Source organism: Eleutherodactylus coqui, chromosome 7, assembly GCF_035609145.1.
Source record: "Eleutherodactylus coqui strain aEleCoq1 chromosome 7, aEleCoq1.hap1, whole genome shotgun sequence".
In the NCBI taxonomy this organism is placed as follows: Eukaryota; Metazoa; Chordata; class Amphibia; order Anura; family Eleutherodactylidae; genus Eleutherodactylus; species Eleutherodactylus coqui.
The window spans coordinates 93,409,359-93,432,816 of record NC_089843.1 but is presented as its reverse complement, the minus strand read 5'-3'; the positions used below and the strand labels follow the sequence as shown (position 1 = coordinate 93,432,816).

At 41.9% G+C, this 23,458-nt stretch overlaps 1 protein-coding gene across 1 annotated transcript in view; it reads left to right on the top strand.

Annotated features, from left to right (window-relative positions):
* The first annotated feature begins 7,791 nt into the window (after positions 1 to 7,791).
* The window catches only part of MSR1 (macrophage scavenger receptor 1), a 57,652-nt gene continuing 41,985 nt past the window's right edge, over positions 7,792 to 23,458 (top strand). The window contains exons 1-5 of the mRNA XM_066574806.1: positions 7,792 to 7,876; positions 8,038 to 8,147; positions 14,504 to 14,608; positions 16,965 to 17,314; positions 19,953 to 20,139. Coding sequence (XP_066430903.1) covers positions 8,042 to 8,147; positions 14,504 to 14,608; positions 16,965 to 17,314; positions 19,953 to 20,139 — 748 coding nt within the window. The 5' untranslated portion in view covers positions 7,792 to 7,876; positions 8,038 to 8,041. The remainder of the gene's footprint in view (positions 7,877 to 8,037; positions 8,148 to 14,503; positions 14,609 to 16,964; positions 17,315 to 19,952; positions 20,140 to 23,458) is intronic.

Sequence of the window (23,458 nt, the reverse complement as noted above, 5' to 3'; positions counted from 1 at the left end):
TGGAGGTATTTTGTAGGAACAGCACAAATGTGTAGATTATCAGGACAAATGCTGTTGTCAATACTTAATGTTTCAAGGCCTCTTTCACATGGGCGTCAGCGATTTTGCCGTGAGAAAATCACAGCGATATTGCATCTGTGTTCTGTGCCATATTGCTGTGTTTTCTCACGGCAATATCATGTTTTTGTGTCGCTACAAAGTTGCGCGACTTTGTAGTGCTCTTTTACCGGGATTTTCAGGGGGCTTGGAAAATAAGCCCTAGCTGCATTAAAAAAAAAACAACAAAAAAACATACATCACCTAATAGGCGAAATTGGTTCCATTGCACGTCTCCTTGGCTGCTCCAGCAGACTTGCTTTTAGTTTTCAATCAGCGCTACCTGGTGTGAAGGTTCAAAATCCCTGCCTCCTGGAAGCGCTGGCTGTAATTGGCTCTCCAGCTCCGCGGCTCAGCCAATCACTGCAGCAAACACGTGGCAACTTGGGAACTATGGATTGACCTGATTATTTATGTATTGCTACTTTAGCTGAACACTGCTTTAATTCCTTAAAGGGGTTGTCCCGAGGCAGCAAGTGGGTCTATACACTTCTGCATGGCCATAATAATGCACTTTGTAATGTACATTGTGCATTAATTATGAGCCATACAGAAGTTATAAAAAGTTTTATACTTACCTGCTCCGTTGCTAGCGTCCTCGTCTCCATGGTGCCGACTAATTTTCGCCCTCCGATGGTCAAATTAGCCGCGCTTGCGCAGTCCGGGTCTTCTCCTCTTCTCTATGGGGCTCCGTGTAGCTCCGTGTAGCTCCGCCCCGTCACGTGCCGATTCCAGCCAATCAGGAGGCTGGAATCGGCAATGGACCGCACAGAAGCCCTGCGGTCCATGAAGACAGAGGATCCCGGCGGCCATCTTCAGCAGGTGAGTATGAAGACGCCGGACCGCCGGGATTCAGGTAAGCGCTGTGCGGGTGGGTTTTTTAACCCCTGCATCGGGGTTGTCTCGCGCCGAACGGGGGGGGGGTTTAAAAAAAAAAAAAACCCGTTTCGGCGCGGGACATCTCCTTTAAGGAATGCAAAATATTCTCACCTGCGTAGTGGCTAACTGATAAAAGGAAAGCTTTACCTTACAACAGCTGACAGAATGGTTGTAAAACATCTTCTAGGATAATTTTGTGAAAATATCATGTAGCGTTAACCATTGTTTATAAGTTCACCGCAGACAAAGACAGGGGAATTCCACCATGTAATGCTGTTGGTGAAGTCTATTTTCAACCTTTGGGGATAATGAATATCAACGTGATCTTCCCCCTATCCCCAGATTGATTTGCCAAGTATGGATGTATAATATTATTTTGTTATTCCGTGCCTTGCTCATATATTTTTTGTATGTTTTGTTTGTATTTTTTGATCATATATGTCTCTTTTGATAACATATTTTTTTGATATATTGTATGTACTTTAGGGATGCATACTTTTTATCACTTTAAATAAACTTGATTAATATTTGGTATGCGTGTATGTGAACCCATTTATTCTCACTGTGAAACATGCCTTAAGACAGTAATACATTGTATTATATACTTATTAACTCCATAAAGGTATTTTAGAATTTAGGTATTTCAGAATTTATGAAGATTGTGCCCAGACTGAAATTTTGGTACATCACATCAGTCTTAGGGTGGCTTCACACGAGCGTGTTTTTGTGCGTGCATACGCATGCACAAAAACACTCTTCTATTTGTAACATTGCATTCCCTATGGTGTGTTCACATGTCCGTGCTGTACAGGCGTGTGCCTGCAAAGATAGGACATGCGTGCACCATAGGGAATGCACGCACTGTTTTCAATGGAGCCACAGCTGCTGCTGGCAGCTACATTGAAAACAATGGTCTGCTGGCACACCTGCATTCTTTTTCAGGGAAGGGCTTTACATATAAGCTCTTCCCTGAAAAAGAAAATTCTTGTGCAAAAAAAATAAAATAAATACACTTACCTGTCCGCGCTGCCGTGACCCCCACGGGGATAAAGAACACATCTGCCACATGCGGCAGATGTTTGCTTCATCCCCGCAAGTTAAAAGAATTCTCTGCTGTTACATCTGCCACATCTGTGACAGATGCAGCAGTGGAATTCTTCAATTCTTTACCGCAGCTGTCACACATGTCAGCTGCGATAGAGGATTCTGCTGCCAGCAATTGATTTCAGGGAAGGGCTTTAAATGTAAGCCCTTCACTGAAAATCAAGTAAAAGTGGTTAAAAAAAAAAATACTCACCTTGCTTCAGCTGCCGGGGCACAGCCGTGTCTTCTCCTGCTGTCCCCTGCACTGCGGTGCTGATCTATCAGCAGTGGTGATTTAAAATCCCCACCTGCTGAAAGAGCTAAATGTGATTGGCTGAGGTGCTCAGCCAATCACAGTCAGCTCTCGCCCACCATTCATTCGGGAAGAGCTGCCTGTGATTGGCTGAGCACCTCAGCCAATTACATTCAACTCTTTCAGCAGGCAGGGATTTTAAATCCCTGCCTGCTGATACATCAGCACCACAGTGCAGGGGACAGCAGGAGAAGACGCGGCTGAGCCTTGGCAGCTGAAGGGAGGTGAGTATCTATTTCTTTTGTTTTTTAAACCACTTTTACTTGACTTTAAGGGAAGGGCTTATATTTAAAGCCCTTCCCTGAAATCAATTGCCGGCAGCAGAATCCTCTACTGCAGCTGACATGTGTGACAGCTGCGGTAGAGAATTGAAGAGTTACTCATAGTAACATAGTAACATAGTATGTAAGGCCGAATGAAGACATTGTCCATCTAGTCCAGCCTGTCTATCCTACTGTGTTGATCCAGGGGAAGGCAAAAAACCCCAAGGCCAGAAGTCAATTAGCCCTTTTGGGGAAAAAATTCCTTCCCGACTCCCTAATGGCAATCAGATTGTTCCCTGGATCAACCCCTAATAGTTCCTACCTGCCTATATACCAGGATTGACACTTAACCTAAAATTTATATCCTGTAATATCCTTCTTCAGAAAGACATCAAGTCCGCTTTTAAACTCCTCTATGGATTTTGCCATCACCACTTCCTCCGGTAGAGAGTTCCACAGTCTAACTGCTCTTACAGTAAAGAACCCCTTTCTGTGTTGGTGATGAAACCTACTTTCCTCTAATCGTAGCGGATGTCCTCTTGTTACCGTCGCAGTCCTGGGTGTAAACAGATCACGGGAGAGATCCTTGTGTTGTCCCCTCATGTACTTATACATGGTTATTTGGTCGCCTCTTAACCTTCTTTTTTCTAGAGTAAATAGTCCCAATTTGGATAGCCTCTCTGGGTATTCCAGTCCCGTCATTCCATGTATTAGTTTAGTCGCTCTTCTTTGAACCCCCTCAAGCACTGTGACATCTTTCCTGAGCACCGGTGTCCAGAATTGTACGCAGTATTCCATGTGAGGTCTGACAAGTGCCTTATATAATGGAAGGATAATGTTCTCGTCCTTCGCCCCTATACCTCTTTTGATGCACCCCAAGACTTTATTTGCCTTTGCAGCGGCTGACTGGCATTGGTTACTCCAGCTCAGTCTATTATCCACTAATACCCCCAGATCCTTTTCCATATCACTTTTCCCTAGTGGTACCCCATTAAGTGAATATTTGTGACATCCGTTCCTCTTGCCCATGTGCATAGTCTTACATTTTTCAACATTGAACTTCATTTGCCATTTTTCTGCCCAAGCCCCCAGCTTATCCAGGTCCGTTTGTAGCCGCACATTGTCCTCCGTTGCATTAATTATATTGTATAATTTTGTGTCATCTGCAAATATTGATATTTTGCTGTGCAGCCCCTCTATCAGGTCATTGATAAATATGTTGAACAGAGTGGGGCCTAATACTGAACCCTGTGGCACCCCGCTAGCGACTGTGGTCCAATCAGAGTACGAACCATTTATTACCACCCTCTGCTTTCTATCGTTGAGCCAATTTTTTACCCACTTACACACGTTTTCGCCCAGTCCGAGCTGCCTCATTTTGTATATTAGCCTATTATGTGGCACGGTGTCAAAGGCTTTAGAGAAGTCCAGATATACAAGATCAATAGATTCTCCCTGGTCCAGCTTAGAGCTTACTTCATCGTAGAAACTGATCAGATTTGTCTGACATGAGCGACCCTTCATGAATCCATGCTGGTGAGGAGTTATTCCCTTAATCTCCTTGAGGTACTCATCGATGGCGTCTCTCAGAATCCCCTCGAAAATTTTTCCCGTTACTGAAGTGAGACTTACTGGCCTGTAGTTACCAGGCTCACTTTTGCTCCCTTTTTTGTAAATTGGAACCACGTTGGCAATGCGCCAGTCCAATGGTACTACTCCGGTCTTGATAGTGTCTAGAAATATTAGGTATAGCGGCCTAGCTATCTCGTCACTTAGTTCCTTTAGTATCCTTGGGTGTAATCCATCTGGGCCCGGTGATTTATCAATCTTAGTTTTCTTTAGACGCTTCCGCACCTCCTCCTGCGTTAGGTATGAGATATTTTGTGAGGAGTTCGTTTTATTCCCCTGCATCTCGTGTGGCATTTCCTTTTCTTTGGTGAACACACTTGAGAACTCTGCTGCATCTGTCACAGATGTGGCAGATGTAGCAGCAGTGAATTCTTTTAACTAGCGGAGATCACGGCAGTGGCAGACAGGTAATATACTTTTTCTTTTTTTACGCAAAAATTTTTCTTTTTCAGGGAAGGGCTTATTTGTAAAGCCCTTCCTTGAAAAAAAAATGCAGGGGTATTGGCAGACCATTAACTTCAATAGAGCCACCGGCAGCAGCCACGACTCCATTGAAAACAATGCACGGACCTGCATTCACGTGAGTTTTTGCACATACATGGGTGCACACCTATGTACGCACAAAAACACACTCGTGTGAAGCCACCCTTAGAAGTGGTCAACCCAAATTCTAATTTTGCATATGAATCTTCTGCTCAGGGTAACAGATACATTTTGATTCTTGCATTGATAGCATGCAAGCAATATTTTTAACTTCTTTCTGTTTCACATATTCATTATCTATTAGGGGTGCAATTATATTTTAGTCGGAAATGATTTGATACACTCTGCGTGAGCATATCTTTAGCAATGTTGCAACAATGATTATATCTTTTATTAAGTCTCATTCTGGCTATTACATGTGAATATACCTGTAGGCTAGGACTACACAGCTATTAATAAGTATTATTATTATTAATAATTATATATAACAGTATGAAAACCCTTAGAATCTGACTATAATTAAATTACATTAGTGTGACTATAAGCTGTAAAATCAAGTTGAAACATGCTTGAAAAAAGAAGAATAGAAATCAAATATGACTCCAGAATTCAACAACTCATTATGCAATGTTTTCCTCCTACAAATAAGTTTCTACTAAACAGAAAATTATTACAAGGCCACAGTTGTCCTTTTCCATACGTTAGCAAATTATTTAAGAGCATTGAAGGCGTTGTCCCGTGAAAGCAAGTGGGGTTATACACTTCTGTATGGCCATATTAATGCACTTTGTAATATACATTGTGCATTAATTATGAGCCATACAGAAGTTATTCACTTACCTGTTCCGTTGCTAGCGTCCCCGACTCCATGGTGCCGTCTAATTTCAGCATCTAATTGCCCGATTAGACGCGCTTGCGCAGAAGGGTCTTCTCCCTTTTGGTCGGTCCGGGCACGAGCGGCGTTCTGGCTCCGCCCCGTCACGTGTGCCGATTCCAGCCAATCAGGAGGCTGGAATCGGCAATGGACCGCACAGAGCCCACGGTGCACCATGGGAGAAGACCCGCGGTGCATTGTGGGTGAAGATCCTGGCGGCCATCTTGGAGGAAAAGAAGGAAGAAGTTGCAGAGAGGGGATTCGGGTAAGTAAATTTTTTTTTTTTTCATTTCAACACATCCCTTGGGTTTGTCCTGCGCTGAACGGGGGGCCTATGCAAAAAAAAAAAAAACCTGTTTCGGCGCGAGACAACCCCTTTAATTTTTACTATTCTTAAGAAAACACATGAAAATCAATGGTGCACAGCATACAGGAATAGAAATGGTTCAAGGTATCACGATCCACAAGTGTTCAAAGGAGTACACAAAAATAATTTGGTTGTCAGACAAAAGACCAATCTAGAAAAGCTGGGGTAATACATATATATAAAGTGATTAAAGTGCTTTATTATGAGAACTCTAGGCAGAAGCACTTCAGTATTTTGGGAGGTCAATAAAAGCTAAACTGGTTAGAAGCTAAACTGCTATTAAACTTTTACATTGTTTCCCTGATTCTTGTTTGTTATCATATCCGCCCTTTCTTCAATTTATTGACCATCTTGGAACATCTTGAAGTGGTTCTACCTCATGTAAGTTGTTCTTGCATGACTTATCATGCTGCCCCTCCATTCTTGAATTTTCCAGAAACCCTAATGGAAAAAATAAGATGGGGTCAGACCATGATCTGCACAGACCACTACTTCTCCTGACATAAACTGCAAAGGGGTATTATGATGATATTAGGGAAATTGGTGTGCATTGAGGCTAAAAGAATTGTGTTGGGAGCTGCTTCAGCAGAAGGATTGATTGCATCAAAATACAAAAAGCAGAAGAAAACAAAGCATTGTTAAAAATAGAAATAATTATACATTATGTCATGATGGCTTCCTATTTATAGAGGAAAGAGGAAATACTGGAGTGTGTCTTTAAAGAGATTTTACAAACTTCTTTTTGTTACAAGGCTTCCCCAAAATACAGTAAGCTTGATTCAGAATTTTGAATCCAGCTAATATACGCTACCATTTGATGCATTGGATTCCAATGCATCAAATCACACAGGCATATTCCTGCAGTGTAAAAGCGCCCAGCCGGTAAAAAATATAGCATCGGGCGCTTTTACGCCAGTCTGGAAACATAGTCTTGGAACTATCTTTCTGCCCAGAATACATCAGCCGCTGCATAGACTTCTATGGGAGCCGATGACAGTGGCTGGAGAAGGGAGGTGGGACAGAATTTAGCAGCGTGACTGCTAAACTCCCTCCCTTTTCTCTTCTCTTCTCTTCTCCCCTCTGGCTGTTTGCAAAGGGAGGGGGTCGATCTAAGCTCCATCCCTCTCCACTCCCTCTTATTGCTGGCTGCGGATAAGGGGCGTCACGCCCCCTCATATTGCAAACAGGCACAGGGGAGGAGAGAGGAGGTGAGCCAGCAAGAGGGAGGGAAGGGGGAGACAGCTTAGCAGAGCTAAACTGTCTCCCGACGCCCAACGGCATTACGGCCTTGGCGTATATATGCGCCAAGCCCGTGTTATCTGAATGGGCACATAAACATTAGATTTGTGAGCCCATTCAGACGTTTTTACGTTGATGGCGGGCGAAAGTAAAAACGAGTATGCCAATGTGAATAAGCCCTTAAAATGATGTTTCTAAAGCAGACAACAGCACTAGTCTTGTCCATAGATTGCCTTGCTTGCAGCACAGCCTCATTCACTTAAAGGTGCCAAGCTGTAATACTAAACATAGCCCATGAACGAGACTGCCACTGTTTCTGAAAAAATGCTGTTAAATTATCTAAAAAATTGTTTTATATATTTTCTGAGATTGTCTTTATATCCTATATATATATACATGCAGGACTATAGTGTATATTCCCATTGGCTATACTACAGTAGTTTGTTTACATAGGAAATACATAAAAACTGCTTATGCAGCAAACATAATTAATTTTCCTATATTGCATAAAATGAGTTACGTCTGTGTCAGATATTGACTCATTTCCCTTATTTAAAAAAGAAATGACCAGGAAGCACCTAACGTTTTATGGAAATTCTAGCAGCTGAACACTGCACTTCAATTCATTTATAATATCTCTTCACATGACGGTAAGAGGATTTCAATATCTTTTTTAAAGTTAGTTTTGGTTCACAGAAATGAATAATAAAGTATACAGACGTATTCCCTTAACAAATTAAAGATCAACCCTAGGTTTTAAGAAGATTTTAAAGTCATACTTTGATTTGTGCTTCTTTTTTTCATTTCACAGATAAATGGCAATGTGGTCAAAAAAACCTGAAAATGAGTTGGAAATTACATGTCTAAATGATCTACAGGATAAACAATGGGATGAACAGTCAACACAATCCCCAATCCCAGGTGATGTTTGTTATTTTTGATTGTTTCAGTAATTGAATAGTTTACTTGTTTTTTAATTTTTCCATTTCATTCATAGCTTTTTATTATTCTAAGTGATGACACTTGACAACACAAGAATATACTACAACTCTATAAATAATGGGTCATATAAATATTTGTTACTTTTCTAATTTTCTTAACTTTGAGGGATTCTTTAGGAATTGATTTTGTAAGCTTGTTTGATAGCTAAATATACTACTTTCCTGCAAAATCATTTTAGATGAAAGTATACCTCTGCAACTTGTCAGTCTAGCCTCATTAGTAAACATACATCTTTGGTGAGCTGTTTGTACAGGGTAGGACAAAAACTTGGAATTCAATTCTCTTCTCACATAGTTCTGCCCTTTTTACTGTATGATTTAAAAGTGATCCACAGTCTTGATCTAATACATTGATAATATTTAATCTTGATAGTTGTTAAATGAGTTATTTCATGAATGCAACCCCCACCCATATGGTCTTCAAGGCATATGAACACTATAAAGACCAATCTCCTGATTATATCCTGTTATGAGCTAAAACACAGAGGTGCTCTGGTAGACCTGACTTGTACATGCATTTCCTGATCCACACATTATTTGAATAGTCAGTATATAATGCTACATGTCCCCTGCAGTGGCCATTAAATGTATGGCCAAGTGTGGTTTCTCTCTGTGATTTTGCGGGGTTGGAAAAACTGATTCTCTTCATGAGACAACCTCTTTAATTTGTGCTTTTTCACAGTATATAAAACTTAATCTTGACTCAATAAAATACTACACATTTGTAGATTTAAAGCACTTGCAATGATATATAATGATACAAGTATACAAATGTTTTATGAATGTAGTCAATTCAATAGAGCTGTATATGATTCTGTCTCCATGTACTGGACATTAGCAACAAACATTTCTTGTCATTTTCATTCCAATAATTGATTCACTGAAATGTCTTTTATTTCAAAAAAACTATTGTAGCAAAAAAAATAATGCATCTTGAGGGCTCAGTCACACGGGGCGCAGATGCGCCCCTGTTTCTGCAGGATAAGACCACTGCACTGCCAGTACGGACGACTCTCTGGACTGGCCGGCAGATAGAACACATGGCCGGCAATGGAGCTGGTCATACAGAGAGATGTCCATATCCAGTGCAGCCGTCTTATCATACAGTAACACGGGCGCATCGGCGCTCCATGTGACTGAGCCCTTAGAGAAATGTTTTATTATTACTTATTTTTAAATAAATTATTTGCCTTGCAGTTGAACTTCTATACATATGTAGATATATACATATCTCATCCATAGAACAGCTTTATAAAAATATATAAGACAATGCCTCTTCCTGGCTGCTGTGACCCTCAAAATAGCACCCTGTAACCACATTTGAATAGACTATATTATGAATTGTGACCACTATAGCAATTAATCGCTAATTTAGAGTAGAAAAAACTAAATTTCATATTTTTGCAAGTGAGTCATTTTAAAGACAGGATTTTTTTCTATAGTACACATGAAAATGAGGATTTGCACCCCAATATGGATATTCCTGTTTGTCCTGTGTTCAGAAACATACCTGTTCTGGTCCTAATCTTATATCTCTATGCACAACAAGGGTCAAAATAAAAGGAGCAGCCGGGGGCTTTCAGTACAGAAATTTTGCTTTTGGCTCCATAGCACACTTGTACAGCAAATGACCCCATTTTGAAAACTAGACCCCGTAACAAATTCCTCTAAGGCCTTAGTCAGACGGGCGTTTTTTCGCGCGATTTGCGGATCGCATGACGGATGCGCATCCGCAAATCGCGTGACCAGTGCGCGCAAGTCGCCCGCAAATCGCCCGAAAATCTGCTCCTAGCCGCGTTTCATTAGAAACGGGCCGGAGCTGTCCAGCGCATTGCATTCAATGGAGACGGCAATAGAGCCGCCTCCATTTAAAGCAATGCGCTGCGGGCGAGCCCGGGATGAATTGTCGGTAAGGGCTTAAATATATAAGCCCTTCCCAGCAATTCATCCTAAAATGTGTTAAAATAAAAAAAAATTGTATACTCACCTTCTCCTGGCAGCCGGAGCTCCGCGCGGCCGTCCTGCAGTGGGTGTGAAGGGGGTGTGAGTCAGACCTGCCCCCTGATTGGCTCAGCGCTGAGCCAATCAGAGGCATGCCTCACTCACACCCATTCATGAATTCATGAATGGATGTGAGTCAGACCTGCCCCTGATTGGCTCAGCGCTGAGAGGCAGCAGTCACTCACCCATTCATGAATTCATGAATGGGTGTGAGTGAGGCATGCCTCTGATTGGCTCAGCGCTGAGCCAATCAGGGGGCAGGTCTGACTCACACCCCCTTCACACCCACTGCAGGACGGCCGCGTGGAGCTCCGGCTGTCTGGAGAAGGTGAGTATACAATTTTTTTTTATTTTAACACATTTTAGGATGAATTGCTGGGAAGGGCTTATATATTTAACCCCTTCCCGACAATTCACCCCGCGCACGCCGGCAGCCCATTGCTTTCAATGGAGCGGCTGTATTGCCGGCTCCATTGAATTCAATGGGCAAACATCGTTCTTCTCTGCCACAGCTGTTACAGCTGTGGCAGAGGAGAATGATTTGTCTTCTATATGTTCTCAATGGGGTCGGCGCTGCTGCCGCCGGCCCCATTGAGCGCATATAGAGAAGAGAACAGGAATCGCAGATCGCAGATACGTGCGATCTGCGATTTCAATGGCCTAAGAAGGACCGTTGGGGTTCTTGAAGCCTAAAATCACTCCTAGCGCTCTCCCTATAGCAGCTCCGGCATCAACAGCACTTTCCCTGAACTATGTCAGAATGCATCTGTGGCGAGCCGCGGGCGGGCAGATTTTAATACTCGGGTGACACCTGATCTCGCCAGCCACTCACTGCAGGGGGGTGGTATAGGGCTTGAACGTCGCAGGGGGGAGTTGTAATGCCTTCCCTGTCTTTCTATTGGCCAGAAAAGCGCGGTAACGTCTCAGAGATGAAAGTGAAAGTAACTCGAACATCGCGTGGTACTCGTCTCGAGTAACGAGCATCTCGAACACCCTAATACTCGAACGAGTATCAAGCTCGGACGAGTACGCTCGCTCATCTCTATTCATCTCCCAATGCTTCAGTACTCCTCAGGTTTACTATCTAATCCATTCATAATCAGCAGTGGCATTAGGCATGGTTGCTATACTCACCTTCTGCCGGCAGCCGGAGCTCCGCGTGGCCGTCCTGCAGTGGGTGTGAAGGGGGTGTGAGTCAGACCTGCCCCCTGATTGGCTCAGCGCTGAGCCAATCTGAGGCATGCCTCACTCACACCCATTCATGAATTCATGAATGGATGTGAGTCAGACCTGCCCCTGATTGACTCAGCGCTGAGAGGCAGCAGTCACTCACCCATTCATGAATTCATGAATGGGTGTGTGAGTGTTTTCAGCCTCTGATTGGTCAGGGCTGTGACCAATCAGAGGCAGATCATTCAGCAGGCGGGGATTTTAAAGCCCCGCCGGCTGAATAGTGCCAAGAAGCAGTTCAGGAGAACTGACAGCGGCCGCGGCTGGACTCCGGCTGCAGCGGAAAGGTGAGTATACAATTTTTTTTTATTTTAACACATTTTAGGATGAATTGCAGGGAAGGGCTTATATATTTAACCCCTTCCCGACAATTTACCCCGCGCACGCCGGCAGCCCATTGCTTTCAATGGAGCGGCTGTATTGCCGCTCCATTGAATTCAATGGGCAAACATCGTTCTTCTCTGTCACAGCTGTTACAGCTGTGGCAGAGAAGAATGATTTGTCTTCTATATGTTCTCAATGGGGTCGGCGCTGCTGCCGCCAGCCCCATTGAGCGCATATAGAGAAGAGAACAGGAATCGCAGATCGCAGATAGGTGCGATCTGCGATTTTTTGTTCTATAATTTATCGGACGAGCGCATAAAAAGCGCTCATGTGTCCGATACCATTGCAAAGCAATGGTTTTATAAAATCGCCGGACGCATGCGCATGCGTAAATCGTGGCTAAAAACGCCCGTCTGACTAAGGCCTAAGTGTGTATTGCATATTTTGACCTCACAGTTTTTGAATGAATCTAAGCGAAGCAGAAGGAAAAAATTACGATATTGTTTTTTTTGGCAATTGTATCATTTTAAAAACATTTATTTTTGTACAGCACAGATATGTATGAAAACTTTCACCCCAAAATGGATACCCCTTTTTGCTCTGTGTTCAGAAATATACCCATTGTGGTCCTTATCTTATGTCTGTATGCACAATGGAGCCCAAAACCAAAAGGATCATTAAACTTTGTTTTTTTTTAACTTTTACATGACTGATCACCATTATCCGTTGGATAACCATGATCATGTGATCAGGAACCACTCACGGCAGCACTTGGTCACTACTCCAAGCCCTCAGATACCTTTAGTAGCCAGGAGTAAGGAGATTTTAAATTTCCCAGGCTCTCTCCATCTTCTGCCCTGGCGTCCGCTATTTTGCCGACAGAAGCATGCGCCGAAGCTAGGCAGAAGTCTGCAGATAAGGATCCCCTTGGGAGACATTGCAAGAGGCCTTAGGTAAGTAACTTCACCTCCCCTCATGGATCGGATCTGTGACGGAGTTGAAACTTTAACTTTTTTTTAACCTTTACATGACCGCCGTTATCTTCTCTAGGATTCAGAGATGGGAGGAACGTTATATTATCTAGAGCCCTCCTTTCTCACTATTCTGCTGCTGAACCATTTGCTGCATTGGATAATGGTGATCACATGACCAAGGACCACGTACCGTGGCCCCTTGTGAAATCTCCAGATTCTCGGCTACCTTTGGTAGCCAGGAGCAGGGAGATTTTTAAATTACCCAGTAATCCGCAGATTTTGCACATGCACCCCCCATCTTGGTGACAGGCGTGCGCGGGAGCTAAGGTGGGGTCTGCAGATAAATCTATGGGCCATAGGTATGTAATTTCATCTCCCCTCATGGATATAATCCATTAGAGGAGATGAAACTTATTTTTTTCCTTTTTTTTACTTTACATTCAGCAGCTCCCGGTGACATCTCCCTGCTCTTAGCTACTCATACTATCCAGGAGCAAGGAGGTTTTAAATCTCTCAGGCTCGCAGGCCTTCTGCGTATGCAAGGAGCAGAATGCCAAGGGACATCACAGGGGATGGAGCTGAGTAGTTTCAGCTCCCCTCATGGATCCGATCCATGAGGGAAGCTGAAACTTTAACTTTATTTTACTTTCTGTTTACTTTACTGGCTGTGGTCGGATATCCCTGCCCCCCTAACAGCTCCAGGCTGACGGCTACCTCCAGCAGCCAACAGCAGGGAGCTGTCACGTCCAAAGCCCCCACGGTTTTAATCCCCAGGGCGAGTGTGTTTTTATGGCTTTGGGGATTAAAGCCCATAAAGCCAGGACGTAAAAACACAATGGGACGGTCACTAAGGGGCTAATCTGATTGTGATAACTTTTTGTTACCAGTAGAGATGAGCCAGCACGCTCGGATAAGGCAGTTACTCGAGCGAGCATCGCTCTTCTCGAGTAACTGCATTTTTGTCCGAGTTGGCTCGGGCGGGCGGCGGGGGTGAGAAAGAGAGATCTCTCTCACTCTTCCCCCCGCCGCCCCCCGAGCCTGCTCAGACGAGAATGCAGTTACTCAAGAAGAGCGATGCTCGCTCGAGTAACTGCCTTATCTGAGCGTGCTCGCTCATCTCTAGTTACAAGTCATCATAAGCCATTGAAAAGCCATTGCCACCTTATATTAACACAACCAAACCATTGCAAAGCAATTGGAGAGGCAAAAAAGCTGTAGTACAGAAAGTTATCATAATGCATTAAAATTCAATTGTATATATCTGTATATATTTCTGAAGATCCTTACACATGATTGAGAGTTCAGCATAATCAATAAACTTAGCACTTGGTTATGTAATTTCTTGCATGCTTTTGTGACCATAAAAGAATGAAAAAGTCCATATTTTATCCATATACACTCTGACCTTGAAATGTAAAACTAGCATATTTCTGTTAGAGATTTTAACAAATGAACAACTTTTTTGTTATGTAAGTAGAAGACGGATGAAACAATAAACACAAAGAAAACAGAATTTGTCTGAATGTCAGATCCTTTCTGTACACAATAATATACACAGTCACATTGTTAAAGGCACACTCCAATGCACGTTCATCAAAGCAGCTCTTCAATCATATATAAAAGAGGGCCAACCACAGAGAACATGTACCTGGGTTGTCTTCCTGAGATAACTCCTATAACAAGTGGATTTGTTTTGCAGTGTTTCATATCTATAAATTGAGAATAAAACACCATCCTTATCTTTTAGGTAACATGAAAAGTATTGAAAAGAAACTGAACATTACAATTGCCGCCATTGCAATACTATATATTATTGTCCTGATCCACCTTATTTTTACTATCAAACTACAAGGTACTAAAAAAATGTAATTGAAGCATTTCTTAAATAATTTTAAATTGACCCTCCTGATATCTTATATACTTTATTATTAGTAAGTCATAAGTACTTGTTTGTTATAGCTTTTTACAGGGACCATGAGGTTCCAGGGACAAAATTTCTCTAGGACAGGAGGAGAGTTGTATTACCTAGAGCCCTTCTGCTGATCTATTTGTTCCTCGGGCCCCTCTGCAGTGTTCCAAGATGGACATGGCCCTCCTGTCACTTCTCAATGCAATCAGTTACTGCATGTTGCTTTCAGATTGTCCAGTGCTGCTCACAGGAACACTCCTGGCCAATCAGAGCAGCATGTAGTTTCTTAGCCTAGTGATACTCACCAATGCTCAGTGTGCACAGCTAGTCTAAGAATCACCGCGGCCATCTTGAAACACTATAGATGGACTCCCAGAATAAGTAAATCAGTGGTAGAAAAGGAAGAAAATAGGGCACCAGGTAATATAACTTCCCTCCTCTGGTTCCTGGGCATATTTTGTCCCAGGATCATCGGAGGGTTGATTTAGTGGTTTTTAGTATTTTGTATGTCTCATATATGTAATATATATGCAATATATTATCCAGAGGAGTGCAAAATATTGTATATACTCTGACAAGCCAAAAGTCATGGGATAGCAGTACGTAAACTGATTATGAACTGATGTTACTTAAGGTGACAGCTTGGATCGTTCACACTAGTATAAGTTGTGAGGTCTTACCTTGTGAGTGAGGTTGAATACTGATCAGCATGCTCATGGCAAGTGCATTATCAGAGTTTAAATGAAAAGTGATAGTGGGTGCCAAACAAATGGGATATTCCATTTCCAAAATTCTGCAAAAATTTAACATTCTTCAATCCACAACATCACGTGTGTACCGAGAATATGTCACAGAAGGCATTACCACCCACAATGGACAGCACAGTGGCCATGACTTGCAGCATCTGACTAGAATTGTGTGTGCGAATTAGCAACAGTCTCTGAAATAATCCACATCCACATTTAATGTAGGAGGTCCCACATGCATATCCTGCAGGTCAGTACAGTGTTCTTCAGCTTACATGGCATATAGGAGCTGAAAACCCACCCGAGTGCCTCTCTTAACACCACAACAGTGGAGACAGTACCTCACCAGGGCTTGTGTTGTTGCTAACTGGACCCTAAAAGACTGGCAACATATGGCATGGTACCCCTACAATGATGAGACATTCCAGCAAGATGATGCACTGTGCCATCGGGCCCAAGTTGTGCAGTTCTTAGAAATGGTGTGGCCTGAATCTTTACCCAACATGAGCCCAATTGAGCATTTATGGGATATAATGGAGAAGTCTTTGCACCTGAGATTCTGCACCTATAAATATCACTGAGCTGTCAGTGGCTTTCCAGACAACTTGGTTCAACATCCTTCCAGACATCTTCCATCTATTTGTGGAATTGATGCACATCAAGTTCCTGCAATTTACTGGGCTACAGGGGGTCCTAGACAATATTAGTTCCTGTCCCATGACTTTTGGTCCATAACCTTTTCTCTTTTTTGTTACTATATTTTACAAAAGTTTTTTATCCTGACAGGGAAGCTTATGAGCTCAAAGTAGCTAAACTGCCGAGTCCAGGGATGTAAGTTTTATGCTAAACTTCCCAACCGTTTCTCCATTTTTAATGCTGAAACCAGCTGCTGCTCTGCACTGCTATGGTGTGCTCAGTGATCCTTCCATTCTAAAGGCCCATTTAGATGGGACAAATGTTGGGCAAACGATTCCCAACACTCATCCCTCATACACTTGTTCCTGTGCTGTGCTAGTATTGCTGGCTCACTCACAGAGCAGCCAACAGGGAGGGGCGGAGAGGCTGCAGAAGATTTCACTCCTTGCTCTCCCCCGCCCCTCTCCATTGACTTAACATAGTAGCCATTCAATACTGAACGGCTGATATTTACACTGAACTATCAGCGTTCAGCTCATCGCCCATCATTTATGCAGAGTGGAATCTCCAGTTGCCCCTCTGTGAGCCAGCAATACTAGCTCCCGTACAGCAGCATGGGAGCTAGTTTGTGCCGGGACGAGTATTGGGCATTGGTTGTCCCTGACATTCGTCCCGTCTAAATGGGCCTTAAATTTAGAATGAGAGGACTGCTTAGCGTGCTGCTAAAAGTACTGACAGCTACGGAATGGTGGGGGAGCTAAATATAAAACTTACATCCCTGGACTCAGTGGGTCAGCTATTTTGAAACCATAAACTTAATTAATAGCGCTTAAAGTAGCTGACAGAATCTTTTTAACTCCAGTAAGAAAGTACATTATAACATGTGCATGTGGTGTGTTTTGACTCCTGTTTTGTAGAACGTGTTGCTGTTTTTGAAGGAAGTGAAAGCATTGCACAAGAAAAACATCAGGTGGTAAAAAATATGCAAGCACTAGAAACAAACAATGTACAAGATTACCCTCAAATCATAAAGGATTTACTGCAAAACCTCTCAAATTGCAAAGCACAAACCTCAATAAACTCAGAAGGACTGAAAAACTTGACCGAAATATTAAATGACAAGATATTGCAGTATGGAAAAACAGAAGACGAAGTAAAAAAGATCCGTGCTGTAGTTGACCAATTAACAGTTTCACTGGATGGAAGCAAAATGAAAATGGAATACCTAAATACTACAGTATATGAAAAGGTTTATTTAATGGAAAAGGTATGTTCTTTACAACATCAAAGCACTATTGGTGCCATAAAACATAGAAGACTGTGGAAGACTTGTCATCATGCATGTCCTAGGGTAATATTCACAATAGAGCTTGCACATTTAGACAAGCTGACAAAGAGATACCTTACATGTCTAATGCACCTAAAGTGGACCTCTGATTTTAGGACAAAATTCTGTCCCATGATTAAAGGAAGAGAGGGTATATTACTTGCACTTGATCTTCTCTCCCATTCCTCTGTTTTATTGGATTTGGTCTCATTTAAGGGCAGTCAAGATGGCAGCCATCTTTTTCTGATTAGACTATGCATTGCTCTATTATTGGCCAGCACTGATAAAGTGAATAGTGCTGCCGAATCCCAGAACATTTACAGTGCATTGGTAGTCTAACACTACCAATGCCCTATGGGTTATTAGGTAGTCTAAAAATGGCAGCAGCCATCTTAGCCAACTGAAAAAAGAACCGAAAGCAGTGCAGAGGAAAGAAAAGTCGAAAAAAATCAATTACAGGTAATATACTTTCTCCACCCTCCTGTTTCAGGACATAATTTTGTCCCGAAACCATAGAGTTGCTTTAAAGACTTATATGAAGGAACTTTGCTTATTATCTTGGGTGAAAAATCAGACTTACTATTTGTTGTCTACAGCTCCAGTGCAGATCAATGTGTCCATAATGTGTCTCTTTTATGCTTTAGAAAAGCAAATTCCAGAAAATTTGTGGTGTCAAAATGCAACATTTCATGCTGCCCTTTGTTTTCCTCACTCCTATTGTTGCTGAAATTTAGCTATGATGCATAAGCTACAAAAAACTTTTGCAGAACGATTTAATTGCAAATATTTTTTCAGGAATCCCCTTTTAAATGTACACTTTTTTTGTAAAAAAAAATCAAGCCCCTAGAAGGAGTTGTTGTTTTGCTGCAAAATGTGGCATGCAGTTACATCTCAGGCAGATATGTAAATGATTAGAGTTGTGGTGTGATTAGATGAACGGTCTTGCCACTTGAGTCCCTAAAAGTGGTTCTACCTTGGCCTATAAAATGGCTCTCAGAGGCTCCTTGTGTGTAGTGACCTCTTCTTCCACTTGTGTAGAGCTTGCGATAGCTCCCAGGGCTACCATGCATTTCTACCTTTTAAGCTGCGCATATGGCATGACTTGATAGAATGTCTGCAGAAATACAATTTTGAAGTATTGCAGTATATTGCATAAGCAATTAAAGGATTTCTATGACTAGGTCCTCTATGGGAGATTTAAAAAAGTGAAAATAAGTTAAATAAAGTTTTTTTATTATTACAAAAAAATGAACAATATTAAAAGTTTTAACACCCACTCTTTTCCCATTTTTAAAATAGAATTAAAAAAACTAACAAAGGTTTTCCTGTATAGTAAAAGTCCGATCTGGTAAAATAATACATTATTTATCTGGAATGGTAAATCCTTTCAGAAAATAAGATACAAAATGTTAGATTTGCACTCTTATGTCACCCCATCGCCAAGATAGAATTTAACAAAAGGTGATCTTAAAGTCATATGCACCCTTAGAAATGTCATGTAACTCCATTGACAGAAACATAAAAAAGTTATGGTAGTCAGAAGATGGCAGTAGAAATTATATATTTTTAAAAAATGTTATTTTTTTGAAAAGTAGTACAGCCAAAAGAAACTATATAATTTGGTACCACCATAATCATACTGACTCACAGAATAGAGCTAGCATGTCAATTTTGTTTCACTGTGTATGCCATAAAATCAATGCATTTTTTCATTGCACTTCCTTTAGAAATTTGTAGGATAAGTCATCAACAGTAGATCAGCAGGGGACAGAGACCTAGGACCCCAGGTCAGTGTCTTTGTGTACTGAGCTGTTTTGCTACAGGAAACAGGAAGCTCTGAGTGTTACACAGTAGCCGAGGTTGGTACTGCAGGCTGAGTCCTAATGAAGTAAATGGGACTAAGGCCTCATGCGCAAGGCAGGTCCAGATTCAACCTGCATAATCCCGCATGAAATCAGGTCCTGACTGTGGCGGGTGACCCCTGCGTACTTGTATTTGTCTTCTTTGCCGGCGTCCGCGCAGACCTGTCTTCTTCCGGCTTCTCTGTACTGCGGATGGTCCGCACAGCTCGCAGTCGGACATGCACAGTACAGATTTTTTTTTAAACTGCTGTCAATTGACTTTAATGGAAGCTGTCTGTGCGGGAACCGCAGAAAAATTGAACCTACTGCAATTTTTCATCCTCAAGCAGAAACTGCAATTGGTTTCCACTCATGTGCATGAAGAATCATTTTTCTATAGCATGCTATGATGGGTTATTGCTGCAGAAACCAGAGGCTGAAACCTGCTCCGGATTCCACAGCAAAAATCCGCCTGTGTGCATGAGACCTTAGTCTGTAATACCAATCCAGGGCACTGCACAATGTGCAGATCCATCTGATTTCTGCAGCAAAACAGCTCAGTATACAAAGATGCTGACCCCAGTGAATAGATCATCACCAGGGGTTCCTGGGTAGCAGTCCCCTGTTGATCTGCAAGTGATGACCTTTCTTCGGATAGGTAGAAGTGGGACATCCTATTTGAGGAAGGCTTGCCTTTAAAAATAATTGCAATACTTTTGTTTATGTCTTTTTCAAAGGAAATTGGGCAACAATATTCATTTCTTCAGAACGCTTCAAAAGATTTCATTTATTTTAAACAAAACTATTGCACGCTGGAAGAAAAAGTGAAGGAGGATGTAAAAGCATTAAAGAATATTACTAATGACCTCCAATTACGAGCCAGGGAACAATCAAGTACATTGAAAAATTTGACACTAATTCAAGGTGAGGTTTCTAACAAACACAAGGAGCAATTATATTGTGAAAGATTTTTATTTCTAGTTTTCAAATTTATTTCTATGTAATTAAATAAGTTTGACAGGCAACATTCAATAGCAAATATACCAGTCAAGAAAAAAATATCTCAGAGTGCAGATTACACTAGTGCATAGCTATAATAATTAACCAGTAGACCTGTTAGACAATCCCCCTCCCATGACCCACTCACTCCCTAGGTGTCTCCACACACTTTTTTGGTACTCTCCTTAAGGAGAAAGGACACCTCTTTTGACCCATATCACAGGTCTCTCACCTGCCAAGCCAGAAACCTACTGCACACAGATTAGGGGGAAACCCCCTGAAACAGCTGTCTGTGTATGGATTCTTGCTTGGTTTCCTATTCCCAGTTATTGTTTTACAGACTGGTTAAAGAGTCGTACATTGATTTGAAGGAATGCTGCCATCCAACAGGTGGCGCTGGGGAGGTATTGTTCCACCTTACTTATTTGCATAAATTAGCCAAAGGAGCACTTAATGATACAAGGGTTCAAGGACAGGTTCACACACCAATTCCCAGCAGCATACATAAAATGTAAAATGCTGCCCCCCTATGGAATAGTTACATATGTGCAAGTATAATACTAAGCAGCCGCCCCATTAACCCCTTAATGACACGGCCTATTTTGGCGTTGAGGACCAAGCGATTTTTTGGTATTTTTCCATCTCCATTTTTCAAAAGCCATAACTTTTTTATTTTTCCGTGGACGCGGCCGTATAAGGGCTTGTTTTTTGCGTGGCGATCTGTAGTTTTTATCGGTGCCACTTTTGGGTATATAGACAATATCGTAAATTTTTTTTTTTTTTTTTTTTAATGATAACAGGGAGAGAAAACGCATCAATTCTGCCATAGATTTTTTTTTTTTTTTTACAGCGTTAATCATGCAGCATAAATGACACACTAAATTTTTTCTGCGGGTCGGTACGGTAACAACGATACCAAAATTGTTATTTTTTTTAGGTTTTTACACTTTTTTGCAATAAAACCCCCTTTTTTTGGAAATCTTTTTTTTTTCTCTATAGCTGCATTCAAAGTCATGTAACTTTTTTATTTTTCTATGCTCTATAAGGGCTTATTTTTTGCGAGACGAGCTGTAGTTTTTATTGGTACCATTTTGGGAAATGTACGGCTTTTTTGATCACTTTTATTGCATTTTTTGTGAGGCAAAATGCTAAAAATTAGCATTTTGCCTCTGTTTTTTAGCGTTTTTTTTTACGCTTTTTGTCGTACAAAATAAAAAGCGTGTTCAACTTTTTGTACACGTCGTTACGGACGCGTCAATATCCAATATATGGGGTTTTAGTTTTTTTTTCCCTTTTTTTATGCTAATATTAGAAAAAGCATAAAAAAGGGGTTTTTTACATTTTTTTTTTTACATTTTTTTTTTTTTTACACTTTTCTTTTCTTTTTTTTATACTATTTGAGTCCCTCTGAGGGACTTACATCACTGTGCCTATGATCGCTGTCATAAGGCATGGCAAAGCTACTGCTCTGCCATGCCTTATCGCTTGTACAGCGATTATAGGCACAGGCAATACAGGACGCCAGTGTCTGGCGTCCTGTTGCCATGGTGACAGGCCGGGCTCTCGCGATCACATCGCGAGTTCCGGCCGGAGACACACAGGGATCGCGATCCCTCTGTGAACTCTTTCCCTGCCGCGATCTACTTAGATCGCGGCAGGGAAGGGGTTAACAGCCGGGGGCGCATCTCCGATGTCCCCCCGCTGTTGGAGCGGGACGCCGGCTGTGACTGACAGCCGGCTCCCGCTGCGGGATAGCGCGGGATCTTATGTGATCCCGCGCTATCTCCAGGACGTACCAGGTACGTCATGTTGCGGGAAGTATCCCGCTACCATGACGTACCAGGTACGTCCAGGAGCGGGAAGGGGTTAATGGTGCATGTGAGTGGTTGTTCATTAGTATTTTGCTCTATTCACAGAAAAGACTTGAAGTAAAATAAAAAACTTTATTAATAATCCTTTAAAAACCACACTAAGGGCACAACATAAAACAAAAAGTTGGGGATGTCACATCCACTTCTTAGATGAACAAACTACGGAGTGGTGGCACAACCAAACCAACCTAGGATAAACAACGACAGACCACATATAGGTATGGTCCCCACCAATAGGAGTTGGATCACTTAGTGTGAAAGCATTTGAGATACAGATGTATCGAGTGAAACTATATCAGTTTGGTTACTTCACTAACAGCAATCTGCTTCATGTATAGAAACTATAATAGGGGGTGATAAAGTAGATGGAGTACTAGTTGATTCAAAATGATCCACTTAAATGAGGATATTGAGGTTGTAGACATTCACTCATAGAGATTTTTCTCATATAGCGACCATAAGACTGGCCATCAGGGGGGTAATTCTCCATAAGAATGGTCGCATAGTGATACCTTAAGTCCAAGTCACTATATGAGAAAAATCTCTATGAGTGAATGTCTACAACCTCAGTATCCTCATTTAAGTCCCCACATTGTGCTGTGATTCTCACATGACTGGATACAGCCAGTCCTTAAGTGGATCATTTTGACTCAATTAGTACTCCATCTATTTTATCACAACCCATTATAGTGTCTATACATGAAAGCAGATTGCTGTTAGTGAAGTAACCAAACTGATATCGTTTCCCTCGAACACTTCCTATTCTTGGATGTGGAATACATCTGTATCTCAAATGCTTTCACACTAAGTGATCCAACTCCTATTGGTGGAGACCATACCTATATGTGGTCTGTCGTTGTTTGTCCTACGTTGGTTTGGTTGTGCCACCACTCCGTAGTTTGATCATCTAAGAAGTGGATGAGACACCCACGACTTTTTGTTTTATGTTGTGCCCTAAGTGTGGTTTATAAAGGATTATTAATAAAGTTTATTATTTTACTTCAAGTCTTTTCTGTGAATAGGGCTTTATTTTTTGGTTAGACTTCAGATGCCCCTTCTGTGAATTTCATTAGTATTTTGCACCTATGCACCCTCCCCAAATAGCATTTTACCTTTTTCCATGATGCTGGGAAATGGTGCTTATACCTGCCCTTATACCACTGTAAGTATGTTTTTTTCTGTGATTTTTAACCCCTTAACGACCAGCCCATAGCCTTTTTACGTCCTGCCTAAGAGGGCTTTATTCTCTGAGGACGTAAAAACATGCGTCCTACAGAGAATAAAGCCCCGTGGGCTCTAGACGTGACAGCTCCATGCTGTCGGTGCCTGCAGGTAGCCGACAGCATGGAGCTGTCATCCTGGGCTGCGGGCAG